General features: G+C 42.7%; 1 protein-coding gene across 1 annotated transcript in view; it reads left to right on the top strand.

Moving 5' to 3' along the window:
* Nucleotides 1-15638, top strand: part of LOC115090216 (coiled-coil domain-containing protein 57-like) — a 179176-nt gene extending 163538 nt beyond the window's left edge. Inside the window, exons 10-11 of the mRNA XM_029599028.1 lie at nt 5765-5899; nt 15420-15638. Of these exons, the coding sequence (XP_029454888.1) occupies nt 5765-5899; nt 15420-15638 (354 nt within the window). The remainder of the gene's footprint in view (nt 1-5764; nt 5900-15419) is intronic.
* Nucleotides 15639-24652: the final 9014 nt, after the last annotated feature.

Raw genomic sequence — 24652 nt, 5'->3', positions numbered from 1 at the left:
GGGTGATGGCGCACGCAGAATTACACCTGCTTTCGGCAGGCGTAAATCTGCCAATAAAGGTAGGGGGGGTTTAGATAGGGCCGAGGGGCTCGGTTAGGTAGGGGAAGGTGGGGGGCCTTGGAAGGAAAGTTGCCTCCGAGGCGGCTCCGATTTCGGAGCCGCCTCGGAGGGAATGGAGGCAGCTGCGCGGCTCGGCGCGCGCAGGCTGCCGATTTTGCGCAGCCTTGCGCGCACCGACCCCGGATTTTATAAGATACGCGCGGCTACGTGCGTATCTTATAAAATCTGGTGTACTTTTGTTCGCGCCAGGCGTATGTTTGAAGATCTACCTCTAAGTGGACCTTAATAGCAGGTAATGGACTTCTCCTCCAAGAACTTATCCAATCCTTTTTTAAACAAGCTACACTAACTGCACGAACACATCCCTGGCAACAAATTCCAGAGTTTAATTGTGCGTTGATTAAAAAAGAACTTTCTCCGATTAGTTTTAAATGGTACACTAGCTGTTTTTCAGGTGCACTGGAACTGTGTTATAATATAAAATTCCACCAAAAATAATACTGAATTTATACTCTCTGTGGGTATTTTAAAAATGTTTTAATAATACTGAACTATAAATTTTCTTGGCCCTCTGTGTACACACTGAAGGTAAAAATAAGAAATAGTAAATTGAAAAACGATGCACTAACGGATATTGTAAAAAAAAGACCACATAGAGAAGGGCTGAGGTACTTGCTCATAAAAACAAAGTAAAAACTAAACATAGTTGCAGAAAAAGTTGCAAGCTGTTAAAACATAGTATCACTCTTAGGGCCAGATTCTGTAACCTACGTGCGGGTGTAGATTTGGGCGCACAACCCAGCGCGCACAAATCTACGCCCGATTTTATAAAATGTGCGCGCAGCCCTCGCGCGTGTTATAAAATCCGGGGTCGGCGCGTGCAAAGGGTGTGCACACTGTGCACCTTGCGCGCACCGAGCCCTAGGGGAGCCCCGTATGGCTTTCCCCGTTCCCTCCAAGGCCGCTTCGAAATCGGAGTGGCCTCGGAGGGTCCTTCCGCCCCCCCCCCCCCCCCCCATCTTCCCCTCCCTTTCCCTATCTAATCCCGTCCCCCCCAGCCCTATCTAAATCCCCCCCACCTTTGTTTATTATTTTACGCCTGCCTCTGGGAGATTGTGTACGCCAGCCAAGTGCCGGCACGCGATCCCCGGGCCCAGCGGCAATGGCAAGCTCTCTGGCTATGCCCACTCCCTGCCCCTCCCTGCCCACGCCCCGCCCTTCTCCAAATTTTTTTTAAGTGAAAAACCTGTTGGTCCACTTTTGCTTCATCCGGCCTAGTCGTGAACAGCGGAGCTAAGGGTCAATCTCATCAGCTTTTATGCTATGAATGTGTTTGGCACGCCTGTCTCTAAAGGGACGCCATAGGTTTTTTTTATCAGTAGTAGCTGTGGGAATTTTTGAATATGTGTGTAAAGGTCAATATTATTGTTTCTGTTGGATTTCAAAGATTTTTTATTCTGTCTTTTGCCGTGGGTATATATTATGGTTCTTATAGTCTAACTCATCCCTTTTTAAACTTCTCAAATTTTACACTTTTGAACTCTTTAGTAAAGTTGTCCAGATTTTTCTTATAGTCACTGTGTATGAGATCAAAACATAGGTCATTCTACTTCAAATATCTAGTTCTCGACCTAAGTCCTTTTTGAATTCCTCTTCTCTTTTCTTTGATGTCTTGATAATTAATATCATAAGGTCCAAAGAACACTTGTTTAATATTGCTTCCCAACATTGCATGAACTTTTCATCTTCTTTGTACATACTAGGAGGTTTATTAATCCTCAAGCCTCTTGGAATTCTCTTAAATCGACAGTAGTCCAATAATGTTGATGCATGCAGGCTGCCCCTTACTAGGCTTTTGCTTAAGTTGATGGTCTCTTCCCATTTTTTAAAAAAGTCTTCAAAGACTTCATCATCCTTAAAAAAAAAAAAAAAAAAAGTTCTGATGGAAGAAGCTCATTGAGATGCCCTTCATTGTAACTTAATACATCCTTCCATGGGAAGTTTTGACCATAAACAGGGGTAATCTTATCATATGATCAATAAAATCTACTTAATCTGACATCCTTCCTGCCTCTGGTTTTTTGGCTTTTCTGTGTGTGTGATTGAGCACGTGAGAGGGAGCATGCCTGTGTGTTGTATAATTTTGACTGCTGGACTGGTGAGCTAGGCCCTACTAAGTTTGTGCCAGCCACGTCAAATACGTGATTAAGGAAGCAGCTACAGGATATGGGCCTAAGTCAGCGAGAACTGAAGGACATGGGGATAGCTCACATACGATATATGTGTGGTCTGCGTGGATACCAATTACAAAGGAAAGTGCAGACATTGATAAGATATGATCGATGTCTTCCTACAAGCTGTGGGAAGATAGTACAGAAGGAGAACAAACATTTGGACACGAAAGAAATAGAATGAATGTTTGGGTGCAGGTGGTCTAGGGAAAGGAAGCCAGACTAGAATGACACATTTAGAAATGATCAATACTTGGCAAAGATAACTAGAAAAAATATATATAAGCCTTGTAAGATTGTGACATAGGCAGGATGAGCTTAAGGGCTTCTGATAATTTGCAGAGTCTACGCTTATCCTTCCCAGAAACTTCTATTGTAATTGGCTATCATTTATTTACCATAATAAACATTTTACTAAATTTCTGAAATATCTCTTAGTCTTGTGTCTGGTATATGGGGGCTAAAACCATACGGTGTGTGTGAGATTGAGCTTGTGAAAGAGAGCACTTGCATGTGAGAGAGCATGTCTGTGTGCAATTGAGCCCGTGAGAGCGTGCATGTGTGAGCAATTGAGCTTGTGTGTGCATGTGTGAGCATTTGAGTATGTGAGTGCGAGAGCATGCAAGTGAGCAATTGAGCATGTGAGAATATGTGTGTGTGAGCATGTGAGTGAAAAAGAGCATGTTTGTGATTAAACATGTGAGAGATTAAGTGAGCATGTATGAGAAAGAAAGTGTGTGTATGATGTGGCATGTGAGAGCATGAGAGAGCATATGTGTGTATATGAGAGAGGAGAAAGTTGTGAGGAATGACCCCACTCCTCTCCTCTTGCTAATCCATGACAATCTCAGTGAATCTGGAAATCAAAAGTTCTCAGGTATGGGGACCAGGGAATTAAAAAAAAAATTCTTATTAGTTTAAATTATTGGGTATTTGTGCCTTAAAATATTTTGTTGGTATTTGGAAATTTTTTATGAGTTTTTAATTGTTGGATGTTATTCTATTCACCAGCTGTTATGAAATATGTATTTTTATTTGTATGATTTTACTACTATTGATTTTATAGTGATGTTTCTCTTTTTGCACTATTGTACTGTGTACAGAGTCTGACTTTTTGTGGTGTCCAATTCAGTTTTTGTTTGCAGGTTTCTATTTATACTTTATGGTCTCTTTATTTTGTATTTGTCTGTGGTCTGCATGTGTGAACAAGGTGAAGTATACTGCCAGCATTTAATTTATGTGTAGGGATCTATAGCAGCCTGGCTTGTTCTGTTTTCCTAATAGAAAGTGTGTTGGTGTTTTAGGTATAATATTTGTAGTGTTGCCTTTTCATAAGTAAGGTTGTTAATGTTTGCATGTTTATTTATTTATTTATTTATTTATTTATTATAACATTTTTATATACCGAAATTCATTGTAGCAAATGTTACATATCAATTCGGTTTACATTATAACATTAAACAGGCACGACAGAGTGCAATTACATCGAACAGGAGGATAAACTTGGATCAAGTAACTGGGGATTAAGAACAAGAAATTACAATAAATAATGTAATCGATAGGATCTGTGCTAAATATACAGTATTTAGTTGGCAGTTAGTGTTGTTTGGTATGGGGGTTTTACTATATTGTGATTGTAAGTCATTTACTTACGGCTTTCTGAGGGCCAAGATTACACTGAACGCATTACAATAGGCCTTATACCATATGGGTTCCAAATGTCTTTTTCTAATTCTTTGCAAGGTTTTCTGGTTGTCATCACAGCAATGCATGCAAATGTAATTTTTATGTTGTAAGAAATATTTTTTCCTTAGATTATACGTTGTAATTTTTCATATAAAATCTATTATAAATGCATAATGTTTAATTGTGTGGGAAGGGAGGGTGGGGGTGGGGTGCAAGGTTGTAAGGTTCTCCTACTACTCCTAATACCCTTGTAGTGGCCTTTTGAGGCAGATTACTACTTAATCCACTGGGCCTAGGAGGACACAGCTCTTGTCCACCATCCCTGCTGAGCCCAGCAGAAGATGGCAATTTTTCTTCTCTTCTGTGATTCTGTCTTCCCCTGCTGAGCTCGGAAGTGAGTGCGGAAGAAAATAGGTCAGCGGCCCTGTGGGGAGACAGAGAATGCAACTTGTACAAAAATGATATAATTTCTTATCAGAAAAAGTACTCATCTTTCCCTTTTGTCATTCAGAACAATAAAATAATACTGAGGCTTTTTTTTTTTTTAGTTCATCTGTGGATTGTAATAAGCAGTGTGTCACACACATGAGCACTGTCTTTCAGGTGTGTCAAGACTAGGGTTGCCAACTGCTCTGGATTTTCAGGACATGTTGATTGCATTCCCTAAGAAAAGCAAGACTATAAATACCTGCATGCAGGTGAGTAAAACCAGGACTAGATCAACCTGTCCTGAAAATATGGAGCCAGTTGACAACCCTAGTCATGACAGGAAAAAGGTTAAAAACCACTGATCTAAGAGACTGATGGAAAATGCCATTTTTCATGCTTGAACAATTTCCTTAGTAAAGTTATGTTGGAACACCAGCACTATGTCTAGCTTCATCATTGGCATTTATTAAGGGCTCGATAATTAATGTCTAGGACCCAGGAAGTCATCCTAACACTCCAACCCCCCTCCCCAACAGAGGACCCTGCACCAGGGAAGAGATGAAAATGCGTAACCCTATATTGAGTCCCGGAATTTAGAGTGCGTCTTTCCCCTAGCACAGGGGTTATATAGGCATTGTGTATTTTTCAACTCTTGGCACCTTTTTACAAAATACAGTTTTTGTAATTCTGAATAGGTTAGCTGTTTAGTTGCCCAATAATTCTATGACTTCAAGTCAATGACTAGTTATATTTTAGGTTATCAATCACAACTTTCACCCACAAACCACTGTATTCCAGTGTACCTTAATGTGTATCCACAAAATCAAACCAATAGTACCACCGGTCAATGTTAAACTAATATAAAGAGTTATTTGCCAAGTATATTGTGGGCCCCTCACTCCAAGGGTCTGTATGGTACCACAGACTCCCATCCGGTATGGGGTCACCTTACTTTAATTATAACATCATTTTTTAGGTTTTTACTTTTTCTCCAAGATTAACCAAGATTGGAACAGATGAGTATTATTATTGTTCCTCTTGTATCTTTGAATATTGTGGCTAATGCGATAAGGAATAACTGACTGAGACTGAGAAGTAAGTTTTAACATAAAAGTAAAAAACCTAAAAAATGATGTTATAATTAAAGTAAGGTGACCCCATACCGGATGGGAGTCTGTGGTACCATACAGACCTTGGAGTGAGGGGCCCACACGTACTTGACAAATAACTCTTTATATTAGTTAACATTGACCGGTGGTACTATTGGTTTGATTTTGTAGTTATATTTTAGAACAGATGTTAATACATTATTGACCCTGATCTGTTTTCATTAATGAATGTGCTATGCTTTCTCATAGGCTTTAGCTGTACTAAAAGAACGAGAACGAAAGCTGCAGGAAGTGGAACTTGCATCATCAGCTTTAACCTTTGAAAGAGATCAGGTGGTGCAGAAGCTTCAGACGCATGGAGTATTGCCAAAGAACGGCAAACAGGTTGGGCAACTTTTTATTCCCAGGGGAGATTTCATCCATCTGCAGGATCACAGTAGTATCTTCCACAGAAGACTCTCTAATAATCTCTGTGGTGCAAACTTATGAAAGAGTGAAAGTCATGCTAAACCACCGTATTTTGCAAAGTCTCTATGGACTATACCTCTTCTGTTTATTTTATTTTTATTTATTATTTGTTTTTATTAACTGCCCATTCAGTAAGGCTCAAGGCGAGGTGTTCTGTGAATATGCAGTATAAAAACAAAAATACAAACACATAGGGCCTGATTCACGAAGGCTTTCTGTGTCTATGGGAAAATGCTTAGAGGTAGATTTTAAAAGCCTTACGTGTGCCAAAAATGGCCACATATGCGCATAAGTGGTCCATGCAGGAGGTGGTGAAAAATGGCCAAACAATTTCCAAGAGCAAATAGGTAGAGCAGACGAACCCCTGGTAACACATTGGCTGGAACGCGGCCATTCCATTTCTGGTCTCTCCTTCTCGGTCCTCGAGGTGGTTCGCCGTCCCCCACGGGGTGGCAACTACCCCGAGGTGCTGGGTCGGAGGGAACAGAAATGGATCTTTACTTTGGATACAGTTTCTCCTAAGGTTTAAATAAGGATATTGAGTGGCACTTGTTTAAACTGAGTCCGGAATTTGGCTGCAGCATTCAACTTTGACAGCTCTCGCGAGAGTGTCAGCTTTTGCGCCTTTCCCTAGCTTTAAATGGCTGTCAGTCTTGAGGGCGCTTGCGCTCCATTGTACATCTGAGAAGGTATGTATGTTTGCTCTTGGAAATTGTTTGGCCATTTTTCACCACCTTATGAAATGACTATATATCATTTTGTTTATATTCTAGACTTAAATGTATATGCTGGTCCCTCCCGATGCAGCCTAGCGAACCACGGTCCGTGTCGGGGGATCGCTCTAAACTATGTGCTATTAATTTATGGAGTTGCCGTTTCAACATTTACTCACCTGATTCTGCTTTGAACTGAAATAAAAGTTCTTTTGGAATATTTGGTGGTGGTATAATTTATCCTGCACCAGTGTACTTTGAGACTTCAATTACCCCAATATAGACTGGGTAAATGTATCATCGGGTCACACTAGAGAGATAACGTTCCTGGATGGAATAAATGATAGCTTTATGGAGCAATTGGTTCAGGAACCGACGAGAGAGGGAGCAATTTTAGATCTAATTCTCAGTGGAGCACAGAACTTGGTGAGGGAGGTAACGGTGGTGGGGCCGCTTGGCAATAGTGATCATAATATGATCAAATTTGATTTAATACTGGAAAAGGAACGGTGTGCAAATCCAAGGCTCTCGTGCTAAACTTTCAAAAGGGAAACTTTGATAAAATGAGAAAAATTGTTAGAAAAAAACTGAAAGGAGCAGCTACAAAAGTAAAAAATGTCCAAGAGGCGTGGTCATTGTTAAAAAATACCATTCTAGAAGCACAGTCCAGATGTATTCCACACATTAAGAAAGGTGGAAAGAAGGCAAAACGATTACCGGCATGGTTAAAAGGGGAGGTGAAAGAAGCTATTTTAGCCAAAAGATCTTCATTCAAAAATTGGAAGAAGGATCCAACAGAAGAAAATAGGATAAAGCATAAACATTGGCAAGTTAAATGTAAGACATTGATAAGACAGGCTAAGAGAGAATTTGAAAAGAAGTTGGCTGTAGAGGCAAAAACTCACAGTAAAACCTTTTTTAAATATATCCGAAGCAGAAAGCCTGTGAGGAGTCAGTTGGACCGTTAGATGATCGAGGGGTTAAAGGGGCACTTAGAGAAGATAAGGCCATCGTGGAAAGATTAAATGATTTCTTTGCTTCGGTGTTTACTGAAGAGGATGTTGGGGAGGTACCCGTAATGGAGAAGGTTTTCATGGGTAATGATTCAGATGGACTGAATCAAATCACGGTGAACCTAGAAGATGTGGTAGGCCTGATTGACAAACTGAAGAGTAGTAAATCACCTGGACCGGATGGTATACACCCCAGAGTTCTGAAGGAACTAAAAAATGAAATTTCAGACCTATTAGTAAAAATTTGTAACTTATCATTAAAATCATCCATTGTACCTGAAGACTGGAGGATAGCAAATGTAACCCCAATATTTAAAAAAGGGCTCCAGGGGCAATCTGGGAAACTACAGACCGGTTAGCCTGACTTCAGTGCCAGGAAAAAATAGTGGAAAGTGTTCTAAACATCAAAATCACAGAACATATAGAAAGACATGGTTTAATTTGAAAAGAAGTTGGCTGTAGAGGCAAAAACTCACAGTAAAAAACTTTTTTAAATATATCCGAAGCAGAAAGCCTGTGAGGGAGTCAGTTGGACCGTTAGATGATCGAGGGGTTAAAGGGGCACTTAGAGAAGATAAGGCCATTGCGGAAAGATTTTGTTTGCTTTTTTGACTGCCGCAGCACACTGAACCGATGATTTCAATGTGTTATCCACTATGACGCCTAGATCTCTTTCTTGGGTGGTAGCTCCTAATATGGAGCCTAACATTGTGTAACTATAACATGGGTTACTTTTCCCTATATGCATCACCTTGCACTTATCCACATTAAATTTCATCAGCCATTTGGATGCCCAATTTTCCATTCTCAGAAGGTCTTCCTGCAATTTATCACAATCTGCTTGTGATTTAACTACTCTGAACAATTTTGTGTCATCTGCAAATTTGATTATCTCACTCGTCGTATTTCTTTCCAGATCATTATAAATATATTGAACAGTAAGGGTCCCAATACAGATCCCTGAGGTACTCCACTGTCCACTCCCTTCCACTGAGAAAATTGCCCATTCAATCCTACTCTCTGTTTCCTGTCTTTTAGCCAGTTTGCAATCCACGAAAGGACATCGCCACCTATCCCATGACTTTTTACTTTTCCTAGAAGCCTCCTCATGAGGAACTTTGTCAAACGCCTTCTGAAAATCCAAGTATACTATATCTACTGGTTTCAACTTTATCCACATGTTATTAACGCCTTCATAAAAGTGAAGCAGATTTGTGAGGCAAGACTTGCCTTGGGTAAAGCCATGCTGACTTTGTTCCATTAAATCATGTCTTCTATATGTTCTGTGATTTTGATGTTTAGAACACTTTCCACTATTTTTCCTGGCACTGAAGTCAGGCTAACCGGTCTGTAGTTTCCCGGATCACCCCTGGAGCCCTTTTTAAATATTGGCGTTACATTAGCCACCTTCCAGTCTACAGGTACAATGGATGATTTTAATGATAAGTTACAAATTTTTACTAATAGGTCTGAAATTTCATTTTTTAGTTCCTTCAGAACTCTGGGGTGTATACCATCCGGTCCAGGTGATTTACTACGCTTCAGTTTGTCAGTCAGGCCTACCACATCTTCTAGGTTCACTGTGATTTGATTCAGTCCATCTGAATCATTACCCATGAAAAACCTTCTCCATTACGGGTACCTCCCCAATATCCTCTTCAGTAAACACTGAAGCAAAGAAATCATTTAATCTTTCCGCGATGACCTTATCTTCTCTAAGTGCCCCTTTAACCCCTTGATCATCTAATGGTCCAACTAACTCCCTCACAGGCTTTCTGCTTCGGATATATTTTTAAAAGTTTTTACTGTGAGTTTTTGACTCTACGGCCAACTTCTTTTCAAATTCTGTCTTAGCAATGTCTTAGATTTAACTTGCCAACGTTTATGCATTTTCCTATTTTCCTCTGTTGGATCCTTCTTCCAATTTTTGAATGAAGATCTTTTGGCTAAAAAAGCTTCTTTCACCTCCCCTTTTATTCATGCCGGTGATCGTTTTGCATCTTCTTTCCCACCTTTCTTAATGTCTGGAATAAATCTGGACTGTGCTTCTAGGATGATATTTTTTAACAATGACCATGCTCCTTACACATGTTTTAATTTTGTAGCTGTTCCTTTCAGTTTTTTTCTAACTATTTTTCTCATTATATCAAAGTTTCCTTTTTGAAAGTTAGCACGAGATGTAGTGTACTTGGATTTCAGTAAGCCTTTGACATGGTTACACTAGAGTGAGTGGCTGGGTTAAAAACTGGCTGAGTGGAAGGCAATAGAGGATAGTGGTAAATGGAGTTTATTCTAAGGAGGTAGGCATTACTAGTGGTGTGCCTCAGGGATCAGTTCCTGGACCAGTTTTTTCAACATTTTCGTAAGCAGCACCACGGAAGGATTGTCAGGAAAGGTTTGTCTTTTTGCATTTGATACCAAAATCTGCAACAGTGTAGACAGCTAAGAAAACATTAGGAAAGATCTAGCAAAGTTTGAGATATAGTCTAGAGCAGCGATGGCCAACTCCAGTCCTTGAGACCAGCTAAGATATAATGCTAAAAAATAAAGTGTAATGCATTTAGACTGCAAAATCCCAAGGGAGAGGTACAGTATTGGAGATTAAATTCTTCTAAGCATGAAAGAAGAGCAGAACCTGGAGATCATCATATCTGATGATTTTAAGCTGGCCAAATAAGTGGATAAAGTGATAGCAAAAGCCAGAAAGATGCTTGACCCCCGCATAGGGAGAGGAATGGTCAGCAGAAAAAAGGAGGTGATATTGCCCCTGGTGAGACCTCATTTGGAATACCGTGTAACAATTCTGGAGACCAAACCTTCAAAAAGATATAAACTGCTTTGAGTCTGTCCAGAGGGTGGCTACTAAAATGGTCAGTGGTCTTCATTGTAAAGCATATGGGGATAGACTTAAGGATCTAAACATGTACATCCTAGAGGAAATGTAAGATAGGGAAGATATGGTAGAGACATTTAAATATCTCAAAGGTTTCCATACACAGAAAGTGAGCTTTTTTCACCAGAAAGGAAGCTATAGAATGAGGGGTCATGGGATGAGGGTGAAAGGGGGTAGACTCAGGAATCTTAGGAAATATTTCTTTACAGAGAGGGTGATAGATGCATGGAACTGCTTCCTAGTGGAGACAAAAATGGTGTCTGAATTCAAGAAAGCATGGGATAAATACAGGAGATCTCTGAGAGAGTGATGGGAATTGTAAGGCTGAATTAGTTGGGCAGATGAGCAGACTAGATAGGCCATATGGTTTTATTTTCTGCTCTCATATATCTTGTTTTAATAGATGGAGCATAAATATTAAACTTGTATTGGATATAATAGTGATCATAAACATAAGAAATGCATATCAAGCCCAGCATCCTCTCCCCAACAGTAACCAATCCAGGTCACAAGTGCCCAGCAGGATCCCAAAGAATAGATCCAATCCTTCTTCCTCATAACCAGCGATCAGCAGTGCTTTCCCAAGTATACGTCACTAATAATGGTTTATGGACTTTTCCTCCAGGAACTTTTTTGAAACCCTTTTTGAACCCAGCTATGCTGAATGATTTCACCACATCCTCTGACAATAAATTAAACAGTTTAATTGTGCGTCGAGTGAAACAAATACTTTCAGATTTGTTTTAAATGTGCTATTTATTAGCTTAATGGGGAGTCCCTTAATCCTGGTACCATTTGAAAAGGTAATAACATCTCTGTTTACCCATTTCTCCCCACTAAACATTTTATAGACCTCTATCATATACCCTCTCAGTCTTCTCTTCTCCAGGTTGAAGAGCCCTAAACTATTTAGCCTGTCCTCATAGTGGAACCGTTCCAACCATTTTATCATTTTAGTCATCCTTCTCTGTACCTTTTTTAATTCTATTATATCTCTTTTTAAGATAGGGCAACCAGAATTGCACACATTACTCAAGGTGTGGTCACGTCATGGATCAATATAGAGGCATTGTGATATCCTCTGTTTTATTTTCCATTCCTTTCCTAATATTATTATTATTTATTCATTCATATTCTGCCTTACACAACATAAGAACATAAGAAATTGCCATACTGGGTCAGACAGAGAGTCCATCAAGCCCAGCATCCTGTTTCCAACAGTGGCCAATCCAAGTTACAAGTACCTGGCAAGTACTCAAACATTAATTACATCCATGCTACTAATGCCAATATTAGCAGTGGCTATACCCTAAGTCAACTTGATTAATAGCAGTTCATGAACTTCTCCTCCAGGAACTTATCCAAACCTTAACCACATCCTCCGGTAACAAATTCCAGAGCTTATTTGTGCGTTGAGTGAAAAAGAATTTTCTTTGATTTGTTTTAAATGTGCTACTTGCTAATTTATAAAGTGTGCCCTAGTCCTTTCATTATCTGAAAGAGTAAATAACTGAGTCACATTTACCCAGTGTAGTCCTCTCATGATTTTGTAGAGCTCTATCTTATCCCTCCTCTGCTGTCTCTTTTCCAAGCTGAACAGCCCTAACCTCTTTAGCCTTTCCTCATAGGAAAGCCATTCCATCCCCTTTATCATTTTGGTCGCTCTTCTCCAGTACAACTATATCTTTTTTTGAGATGCAGTGACCAGAACTACACACAGTATTCTAGGGTCAGTCTGACCATGGAGACATTATGACATTCTCCATTTTATTCACCATTCCCTTCCTGACATTGTTTGCTTTTTAGTCTGCTGCTGCCCACTGAGCCGATGATTTCAAGAATTATCCATTATGACGCCTATATCTTTTTCCTGGGTGGTAACTCCTAATATAGAACCTAACATCATGTAACTATAGCATGGGTTATGTTTCCCTATATGAATCACCTTGCACTTGTCCACATTAAATTTCATCTGCCATTTGGATGCCCAGTCTTACAGTTTAGCAAGGTCCTCCTGCAATTTATCACAATCTGCATATGATTTAACTGCTTGGAATAATTTTGTGTCATCTGCAAATCTGATCACCTCACTTGTCGTATCACTTTCCAGATCATTTATAAATATATTGAAAAGCACTGGTCCAAGTAAAACAGATCCCTGAGGCACTCCATTGTTTACCTTTTTCTACTGAGAAAACTGACCATTTAATCCTACTGTCTGTTTTCTGTCTTTTAACCAGTTTGCAATCCACAAAAGGACATTGCCTCCTATCCCATGATTTTTTAGTTTTCTTAGACGCTTCTCATGAAGAACTTTGTCAAAAGCCTTCTGAAAATCCAAATACACTGCATCTACTGGTTCACCTGTATCCACAAGATTCAGGTGAACCAGATCCTTTGGGTAAATCTATGTTTGCTGTTTTCCATTAAACCATGTCTCCCTTCGACATTTGCCGAGCTGCGATGTGGCCCTCCTTACACACTTTTTCCAGGTTTTATCATCTGGATGTGCAGGTTGGGGAAAACGTAGCCTTTGCACATGCGGTGTTGACTGGACCATGGGCAGCCTCCTGCCCTGTTCGGGAGTAGCTTTGGTATATCCCACTGGTCTTGAGTCCATCTGTCTACATCAGAGCTTTCCAAACTTTTCATGTTGGTGACACACTTTTTAGACAAACATAATTTCGGGACACAGTAATTCAGTCTACTAGTAAACCAGAGGTTAAAGGTTAAACGAACGAAACATATTTCGACAATTTATGTATGTTTCCTTTTATATATACATAAATAAAATGTTTCACGACACAACCTATCTCATGAAAACCTTAAATTTATATTAAAAAATATATATTCCAAGATTCATGTTATTGTTATAATTTATGAGAAACAATAATAAAACAAATTGTCTGTCCCACACACACTCATCTCTCTCCTCCCCCCCAGCACATGTCTGGCCCCCACACACTCATATCTCTCCCCCTCAAGCACATGTCTGTCCCCCCAGCACGTTTGCCCCCCACTCACTCATCTGTCTCCCCCCCAGCACGTCTGGCCCCCACACTCATGTACCTCGTCTTTTTGATTGTTGCCAGTTAAGTGCTTCACTCCCTTCCATGATCACCAGACACTGCTGCTTGCAGTCAGCACTCCTCATGGCCAGGCCTCATCGGCAGCAGCAGCCAATGCAAGGATGGCTGGGCTCGTTCCACCCACCAAGCCCCCCCCAAAAAACGCGATTGACAGCAAAAATCACCCAATAATAAGCAACCCATAAACTGAAAAAAAAAAGCCCAAACTCGCATCAGAGTTGACCGGGCTTGCGTGACACACCTGCACACTGCAGGCGACACACTAACGTGTCCCGACACACAGTTTGGAAAGCTCTGGTCTACATGCTAAGAAATGGAGAAATTACTTACCCAATAATTTCGTTTTCCTTAGTGTAGACAGATGGACTCAGCTTCCCACCCTCGGCTGCCAATCAATAGTCCTCCTGTGGAGATTCAGATCCCAAGGGATTACTGATAAGTGTTCATCCAGTCCCTAGCTTAGGGTACCTATGTTCTTACTTGAGTTCACTGTTTATTGTTGGTTGAGAACAGTTATGGTTGACTGCTTTTAATCACGTTTTTTACTAGTCTGTCCACAGTTGCTTTTGAAGAGAATACTTGCAGGCTGGGGTCACTGCAGGGCTATATATACTGTGACATCAGCTTGCTCTGTCTCCATCTGCTGGCAAGGGAGCATAACCTACTGGGTTCTGAGTTCATCTATCTACACTAAGGAAAACAAAATTATCAGATAAATAATTTCTCCATTCTTCAGTCTCTAACCTCAGTTTGGAATAGAAATATGTCAACATATAAATCAAGTGGCTTAAACAAATAACATTTTCTTTACTATTTTGACCCTTTGAGAGATTCCCTTTGAAAATGTAGGAGCTGGCAGGGACAAAATCTGTGGTTTAAACCAAAATTTAATCCCTGGCTATTGACATCTGGTAATGCCCTCCCCTATCTCTGGACCTGCCTCTTTTTGACAGGGTGGATACTTTTATCCGCAGTGGGGGAGATCAGTTTTCAGATGTCCATTTAATCTACTTAGTTACCTAGGTAAAATCATTTGAAAATTGTCCCCCTATTACTTTTTGTGTTAAAATGAATTTCTCCTAGATTGCTGTCTCTGAAAAAAGAATCTCAGAGAAAAAAACAAGTGGAACTTTTATGTGTGTATATCTTTTTTTTTGTGTATATATCTCTTTTAAAGACTGCTCTTGATTCTCCAAATAGCCTACAGATGAACTTGTTTTATTTATTTATTTATTTATTTATTTATTTATTTATTTATTTGCTTTTATATACCGACATTCGTTGGCGTACATCACATTGGTTCACATATCAACAATTGGAATAGTATGACAAGGTCGTACTATTTTACATTTAACAAAAACTGGTTGGAACTAAGTATACAATGTAACAAAATTTTGCAATTAACAAAAACTGGTTGGAACTAAGTATACAATGTAACAAAAATTTAGGGAACGAGCTTTAATAAACGAGTGGCGGAGAGTCTTGAGGGGGCACATATATCGAGAATAAACATTTGAGCAGGGGAGACGGTGGGTGTTAAAGGGGGGGTGGGTTAGGTGGGGTGTTGGTTTTAGTAGTTTCTGGCCATCCATTTTGTAAGGCATACGAAAATGCAAGCTCCTGGCCTCTGAGGCTCTGCAATGATTCTTTTTTCTTATTTTGCTGAAAAAGTTGGGTCTGTTTTTTGATAATTAAACTGTTTCTTCATATCTTTCTGTCACTTTTCAGGCATTTTCCTATGATGCACAAACCACAACAGAGACAGAATTTCAATCCAGTGAGATTCAGAAGCTGCAGGAAGAGAATTCAGGGCTCAGGGATGTAATCGCAAAAATGAGGAAGGAAATGGAAGCTCTTTGTGATCACGCAGCATCAACCTCTACTCAGGAAAAGACTCCTGTCATGGTGATTGGTCCAGTCCCTGGCACCTTTACTCCTGGTAAGTGAAAACATATCTGCAACAGGTGCATATTGTATAAAACGTGCACATATCATAAAATACTTGCGTAGATCTGCTTACAGCCATATATAGTAAGTGCTTATATACCACTGCTCGCATTTGTTTGAAAGTTATCCTCTATGGCTTTATATAAGATTAAGGGGACCCCCACATGACAATGGTGGAGAGAGATTTCTCTGTGGACATGCAGTTCACCCATCACACAACTGGTGATGATATCCTGATGATGCCAAACTGGACAAGTTCTTCCAGAGTTTTTTGGAAGATTCCTCATCCCACATACTGTAGTTCCTGTGCATCTGCATCATGCCTCACATTTTTTCTGCAGTCTCCATTGGTCATTTTTCATCTCACTCAGAAAAGGCAATTCTAATTCTAGCGATTTCTTTAACTTTTTTACATTTTTAAGAGTGCATTAGTGTTTTTTCTTTTTCTAATTTCTAATCAAGGTTTCCATGTTTCTTAGTTTTATTACTTTTCATCATTCCTGCAGCAAGCCATTGTTTTTTGTGGCTGCCTGCAAGCCTTGTGTCTGTGCCCATTTTTTTTCTCTCTCCTGGCTTCTTAACTTTTTCACTTTGCATCTGATCCATACCAGTGTTTTGAGGATATTTTAGGAGGTCCAGTCATTGCAGCTACAAACCTTAGTCAGAGGGTCATGTACTGGGCTTATTCCGGAACTTGCAATCATGGATCCTGAGTCTGGCCACCAGGTGTCACCCTTGAGAATTATCACGAAAACAAATAGAGAGCCAATAGTAACCCCACACAAATCATCCAAACAAAAAAAGGAAGCCCACAAATGAATTCTTATGTGGTCAGCAGAAAATAGATTTTACATTATGAAAATGAAGAAAAGGTGTCAGCAAGCCTGACAATGTGTCCTGCCAACTCAGGCAAGGACCATCCGGACAGTTTGATCATCTACTTTAATCTAATGTCTATATATTTTTAAAGTGTTTTTTAGCAGATAAAAATCCCAACGGTCTACATTAATAATCACCGAGCCCAACATGGCCAGTATTTTGCTGTAGCCAGCTTCTTCAGGGATGTGCTTAATCATTTTTAAGACTGTTGTCTGTAACATAACCAAATATAAAATTAGTAATCCGTGAAAAGATAAATTAGAAAAGTACTTATCTGCAAGCCAGAATTGTCATTCATACCAGACTGACGTTCTCAAGGAAATATGTAGCAGGCAGCAGAGGGATCCAACATCCTTTTAAATATCAAAAATTACATATGTCCCAAACAGAGGATTTCCTGGGGGTCAATGGAATATAAGTAAGTATCATGACGTCAGCTTAAGGAAGTCATCCTAAGAAAACACTCAGGTCTAAATCAGCATTCAATCCATCAGGTCCAAAAGAATGTAACTTGTAAATCCAGAGACCTGCTTGTGCATTTGATTTCTCTCGACAGCTGACCTGGGATGTAACTTATTCTGCTGGTCGACATCAACCATGCAGCAACTGTTCGGTTTGTCATGTTTCTATGACAACATCATGTTTAATGATAACCTTGATTAATTTCAGTTTCTCACAGGACAAGCAGGATGGTTGTCCTCACAAATGGGTGACATCGAGGATGGAGCCCACCACGGAAAAACTTCTGTCAAAGTTTAACAGAACTTTGACTGGCCCTACTGGGCATGCCCAGCAAGGCACTGACCCTGCAGCCAGCAGGGGTCTCCCTTCAGTCTTCTTTTTTTTTCCGCGCAGCAGTTGCCACGCGGTGAAAGGAGCTCTCTTACCACGTTCCTGACAGGAATTTGGAAATTCATTTCCTAAGAAAAGTTGCCCCTCAGGGGTCTCCCTTCGACAAATTTTTGTCATCTTTACGGAATCCGGTAAGTTTTTTGCCATTTTCCATCGACTACCGTCGATTTTGGCCCCCGAGGCCTGTTGGCACTTACCGATCCCCAGGCTAAATTTTGGCTTACAGCCATGGCAACGGGGTTCCGTCATTGTCCGGATTGCACCCGGACTATGTCAATCACAGACCCCCACAGGGTTTGTGTTATGTGTTTGGGTAGTGAGCATGATGTCCTGACTTGCACCAAATGTGCCTTAATGACACCCAAAGGTCGCAAAGCCAGGATGGAGAAGATGGGCTCCTCTTCCATGCACCCACCCCAACGCCATCGATAGCATCGACGTCATCGGAAACCGGCACCGTCGAAGTTGCACCATCACCGTCAACCCTCCGGTGACCGTCCGCCATCGATCGCTTCTCGGCCGTCGACTCCCGTCCCTTCCCCGGATGGGCGAGGGGATCGGAAAGACAAGCATCGCCATCGACGGCACAAGTCTCGGCCTGTCGAGGATCCACAGCCATCGACCTCCACTCAAGCCGAGCCACCGACTAAAAAGCCGCGATCAGACCGGACACCCTCCACGTCTCGTTCGCAGGCACCGAGGAAACCCTCACCCTCTAAGGGTGTGGGGGCCATGATCCCAACCGGTTACGGTGGTCCCTCCGGCCTTGCCTCAGCCTCCCTCTCCCGTCGAGCCGGGTATTGTTACCCCCTGGTCTCCAGGCAGAACTGGACCGGCTGGTCCAGGAGGCCATCGAGAAAGCGATGAAGAAATTACAACCTCCATCGGCACCGGCACCGGTTCCGGCACCGGCACCGACACCGGCACCGACTTCGCCACCGAGGAGGGAATCGACCATCGAGCCCGTTGGTGCAAACTCTAGCACCTCTACTGCACCGCATGGAGGCACTTATGACGGCCCTTCCATTGGTAATTCCAGTACCATCGACAACACCACCGTCTCCGATTGGATTCTCATCGGCAGGAGAAACACCGTTCCGGATTCCCCCTTCCGGGGTGTTTCCATCGGTACCTTCTGGTATATCTCCACCGATTTATCCTTCGGCTCCATCGATTCCGCGTCCGACACCGATTCCATCGGCAGCGCCGAAGTCCTCGATTGCCATTCCTAGTTCCACCTACAGCACCGATTCCATCTCGATTTCCATCGATGCCTTCAGAGCCTCAACCAGGTCCTTCAGGGCTTCAAGCCCCACATGATCCCTAAGATAACCTGGGGTGATGATGATGATACATCTTCTGACACAGATTTGCCTTCACCACCATCTCCTACAGAGAGTAGAAAAAGGTCTCCTCCTGAGGATCTCTCTTTCATTAATTTTGTAAAAGAGATGTCAGAAGTTGTACCTTTTCAGTTACAATCTGAAGCCGATGACAGACACCAGATGATGGAACTACTCCAATTTCTGGATGCTCCAAAAATCATCGCTTCCATCCCTATTCACCAGGTGTTTTTGGATCTGCTCAAGAAAAACTGGGAATCTCCTTCATCTATTTCCCCAGTTAACAAAAAAGCTGACTCCACATATCTTGTCCAGTCAGCACCAGGTTTTCAAAGCCTCAACTGGATCATCGCTCTGTTATGGTTGAGTCTGCGCAGAAGAAGGCCAAACGTCTTAAGCCACATTCTTCCACTCCACCTACCAAGGACAATAAATTCCTGGATAGTGTGGGACGGAAAGTGTATCATGGAGCTATGTTGATTTCACGCATAGCATCATATCAACTCTACATGACTCAATACAACAGAGCCATCCTTAAGCAGATGCAAGACTATGCTGACACGTTGCCGGACCAGTATCAACCACAGCTTCAAGCCCTTCTTCATAAAGGATTTGAGGCAGGGAAGCACGAGATTAGAACTGCCTACGACATATTCGATGCTTCCACAAAAGTTTCAGCCACAGCCATCTCAGCCAGATGTTGGGCTTGGTTAAAGTCGTCTAACCTTCGCCCAGAGGTCCAGGATCGTCTTGCTGATCTACCCTGCTTAGGCGACAATTTGTTTGGAGAACAAATTCAACAGATTGTGGCGGTAAGTTAAAAGATCACCATGAGACGTTGAACAACTCTCGTCTGTCCCACCTGACGTGTCCTCCAAGCAACAACCAAAGAAGGGACTCTAAGAAGTCGTTCTTTCGACCACGTCGACTATTATCCTCCATCAGCTAGGCCTCGTCCTGCACGGTCCTCCACCAGGCCTCAGCCTCGCCAGCCAAGAGAAAGCAAAGACCCTACTGTAGCCCCACCTCCTGGGCCTGCGGCGGGCCTTTGACTTCCCTGTATGGAGCACATGCCACATCCCATTCCCAAACATCCCTGTGGGTGGTCGGACTGTACCACTTTTTACAACGCTGGATACAGATCAACCTCAGACCAGTGGGTGCTAGCAATTATCGCACAGGGTTACCAACCTCAATTCATAACTCTTCCGGCAGACTCCCCGCCTCTTCAAGCATGGAGTCTAACCAGCCATTTGACTCAATTACAACATGGAAGTATCCCTTCTTCTGCAATCAAATGCTATAGAACCCGTCCCTCCCTCTCAACGAGGGGAAGGGATTCTATTCCAGGTCTCTTCCTCATACCAAAGAAATCAGGGGGACTACGTCCCATTTTGGACCTTCGGGCCCTCAACAAATACCTTCAAAAAGAAAAGTTCAAGATGGTAACCCTGGGCGCGCTGCTCCCTCTGCTGCAAAAGGGGGGATTGGCTGTGCTCTCTCGACCTCAAGGACGCTTATACCCACATTGCGATTACACAATCCCATCGCAAGTTATCTGCGGTTTCTGGTAGGCCACGACCATTATCAATACCGGGGTACTACCTTTCGGTCTGGCATCTGCTCCACGAGTCTTTACCAAATGTCTCGTAGTGGTAGTCAGCATTCCTCAGGAAGGAAGGTGTCCACGTCTACCCCTACCTGGACGATTGGCTAATCAGGGCCTCTACCCCTCAGATTGCTCAATCCTCCCTACAATTGACCAATTCACACACTCCTTCCTTAGGGTTTCTTGTCAATTACGAGGAAATCTTGCTTAGGTCCCATCTCAAACCTTATCCTTCATTGGGGCAGACTTGGACACCTCACAGGCAAAGGCCTACCTTCCACTTTCAACGAGTCCAAACTCTCATGTCCCTAGCTCGCCAGCTCCAGTCTCAACACACTGCCACGGCTCGCCAATTCCTCATTCTCCTAGGTCACATGGCATCCTCGGTCCAAGTCACTCCCATGACCCGACTAGCCATGAGAGTAACACAATGGACTCTAAGACACCAATGGATTCAAGCTTTTTCAGCCTCTGTCCTCCATAGTCACTGTTACACAAGCAATGCGCTGTCTTTAACCTGATGGACGACTCAGGTCAACCTCCTTCAGGGTTTACCTTTTCTCCCACCGGATCCGCAAGTAATCCTAACCACCGACGCTTCTCACATCGGTTGGGGAGCACATGTGGACGACTTCCAAACCCAAGGGTTATGGTCACCAGAGGAAGCCGAACACCAGATAAATTTCCTGGAACTTCGAGCAATCTGCTATGCGCTCCGAACTTTCAAAGATCATCTATTCCATCAGATAATCTTAATCCAGACGGACAACCAAGTGGCCATGTGGTACATAAACAAGCAGGGAGGCACAGGATCCTTCCTTCTGTGTCAGGAAGCTGCGCAGATTTGGGCGGAAGCCCTCTCCCACTCTATGTACTCAGGGCCACTTACCTGCCGGGAGTAGACAATGTATTGGCAGACCAGCTGAGCCGTGTCTTCCAACCACACGAGTGGTCATTCAACCCTCTCGTAGCGACCTCTCTGTTTCGAAAGTGGGGTTTTCCCCGCATAGACCTCTTTGCGTCCCCTCAGAACCACAAAGTGGACAATTACTGCTCTCTCATTCGGAGCCAGCACTCTCGTCCGAGGGATGCGTTCTCCCTCAAGTGGACAACCGGTCTGCTCTATGCATTTCCTCCACTTCCTCTTGTGTCAAAGACTCTCGTGAAGCTACGCCAGGACGGAGGAACCATGATCCTGATAGCACCTTACTGGCCACGCCAAGTATGGTTTCCAATACTCCAGGATCTCTCCATCCGCAGACACATTCCTCTGGGAATGGACCCGCATCTGCTCACTCAAAACGACGGATGCCTCCTCCATCCCAACCTCCAAGCCTTGTCCCTGACGGCATGGATGTTGAAAGGTTAGTCCTTCAGCCATTTAACCTTTCGGATTCCGTTTCTTGTGTCCTGATAGCTTCACGAAAGCCTTCCACAAGAAGATCTTACTCCTACAAATGGAAAAGGTACACATCATGGTGCACTTCTCGGTCCCTTGATCCCCTTTCCTGTCCAATCTCGAAATTCTTGGACTATTTATGGCATCTCTCTGAATCAGGTCTTAAAACCTCTTCTATAAGAATGCATGTCAGTGCGGTAGCCGCCTTCCATAAAGGTATTGGGGGAAGTCCTATTTCAGTACAACCCCTGGTAACACGCTTCCTTAAGGGCTTGCTCCATCTGAAGCCACCCTTGCGTCCTCCAGCCCCATCCTGGGACCTTAACCTGGTTCTTGGTCGTCTAATGAAACCACCTTTCGAACCTCTGCACTCCTGTGACTTGAAATATCTCACTTGGAAAGTGTTATTCCTTTTGGCTGTTACTTCAGCTCGCAGGGTTAGTGAATTACAGGCCCTAGTTACCTATCCGCCTTACACTAAGCTCCTGCAGGACCGGGCGGTACTTCGCACTCACCCTAAATTTTTACCTAAGGTAGTTTCGGAGTTCATATTAATCAATCCATCATACTACCTATCTTTTTTCCCAGGCCCCACTCCAACTCTGGAGAACAGACCCTGCATACCCTAGACTGTAAACGGGCTCTAGCTTTTTACCTGGACCGTACAGTTTCTCACAGGAAGAGCACTCAATTATTCGTCTCTTTCCATCCTAACAAGTTAGGACAACCTGTGGGTAAGCAGGCTCTTTCCTCCTGGTTGGCGGACTGCATTGCTTTCTGCTATGAGCAAGCTGGCATCCCTTTTCAAGACCGTGTTAAAGCACACTCTGTGAGGGCCATGGCGACGTCAGTGGCACACCTTCGATCGGTGCCGCTTCCGGACATCTGCAAAGCTGCAACCTGGAGTTCCCTCCATACTTTTGCAGCCCATTATTGTTTGGACAAAGCTGGAAGACAGGACTCCATCTTCGGCCAATCTGTCTTGCGTAACCTTTTTCCAACCTGATGTACCAACACCCTTCCACCTGCCCGGTAGGGTGCGGATGCCCTTTCCCAAATTCCACCCCAGTTTTTGTGCCTCTTGCACACCGTTGGGTGCCTTTGGTGTAAGTCAGGACATCCTCAGCTCGGTACTCACCCATTTGTGAGGACAACCATCCTGCTTGTCCTGTGAGAAAGCAAATGTTGCTTACCTGATGTAACAGGTGTTCTCACAGGACAGAGAGGATGTTAGTCCTCACGAAACCCGCCCGCCACCCCGCGGTGTTGGGTTCGTTTTCTTTTTACTTTTTAGGCACTGCCTGTAGCTTTGAAAATCAGACTGAAGGGAGACCCCTGCTGGCTGCAGGGTCAGTGCCTTGCTGGGCATGCCCAGTAGGGGCCAGTCAAAGTTCTGTTAAACTTTGACAGAAGTTTTTCCGTGGTGGGCTCCATCCTCGATGTCACCCATTTGTGAGGACTAACATCCTGCTGTCCTGTGAGAACACCTGTTACATCAGGTAAGCAACATTTGCTCTTTAAAATATGTAACTTCATGCCTATGGTTTACTTGATTGAGTGTCCATGCAAAAAGATCTATGTGGGTAAAATGATGTGGATGATTAAGACATACAAGACGGACTTCCGGTGACATCATGCAGCTATAAAGTCGTGTATCTGAAGAGTTCCACTTGGCTACCACTTTTACACCTCAAATCTGCTGTTTTTTTCTGTGAGAAAAAGTCCCTATTTTTCATCTATATGATAAACAACAGCAAGCGAAACAGCTAATGAGAGGTGTGAGAAGGTATGACGGCTAAACCACAATGACAAACGCAAGACAAGGTAAAGGCTGGAGATTTGCAAATGGCGTTGGAGTTTGAAAAATCAGTGCAGGAGCTTAAAGCTGATCTTCTTAAAGAAATTTCAAAGAATGGTTCAGCGCTTTTGTAAGACAAACTAATAAAACTACAATCATCGATAGATGAGATAAAGGAATCCTTTGAATCTCAGAACCGCAGGATCGAGGAACTTTAATCTCGTATGGTGACACAGGAATTAACTACAGACCACGTGGAGGCTGAACTACAGGCCTTAAAAAAAAGAAAATTCCATCTTAAAAGATCGCCTTGAAGATCAGAGAATAGAAGACGGCGAAATAACTTACGTATTATCGGAGTCCGGAATCAGTGAAAGAGCCTGATTTTCAAGTGTGACTCCTGGAAACCTTGGGCCTCTCTCTGACCACGGAACCGGTAGTGGTGGAAAGAGCCCATCGACTAGGTCCGAGTAACCAAAATAGTGCTAAGCCGAGGCCAGTGATAGCGAGGATTCTGAACTTTGCCGATAAGCAAAAGCTTCTCATGGCCTATAAAAAAAAAAAAAAAAAAAAAGAGGATCCGCTCAGCTGTTGCAATATGAAGACTCCAAGATTCTCCTCTTTAATGATTACTTAGCAAAGGTCTCTTATTCAAAAAAGGAATCAGATTCACTCTTCAGTATGCAGCCAAACTAAGTGTTACACATGCTGGAAGAACGATTACCTTCCTAACAAAGGACTCAGCACAGACGTTTATGGTATTGCTCCACCTGGCGAACAATAACCAACAGGATTCATAAACCGAAATGCGCCACTATGAAGTCAGAGAATTGGGACATTTTAGATTTGAGCAGGATTCTCCCATTAGAGTTTGACTTTCTCTACACCTCCAAGTAGCTGATTGGAGGCTGAGGACCCTTATATTGTGCGAGTTGCTGCTTTTAAGTTCCAGCATACCATGAGCATGAACAACGAGGAAGATCTTTTCGAATATTGGCGTGCTGGCCAATGAATAATTCAGGGAGTTTCCCATTTTTCATGGTTTGACTAATCTGAGTTTCTCAAAGCCAGGAAGCTATTTTTTTTGAAACATAAGTGCTCTCCGATCAAGCATGGAACATTCTCCTGCCTTCA

The sequence above is a fragment of the Rhinatrema bivittatum genome, chromosome 4 (assembly GCF_901001135.1).
Source record: "Rhinatrema bivittatum chromosome 4, aRhiBiv1.1, whole genome shotgun sequence".
Taxonomy (NCBI): Eukaryota; Metazoa; Chordata; class Amphibia; order Gymnophiona; family Rhinatrematidae; genus Rhinatrema; species Rhinatrema bivittatum.
The sequence above is the reverse complement of the archived record's forward strand: the minus strand, read 5'-3'. Positions and strand labels throughout refer to the sequence as shown.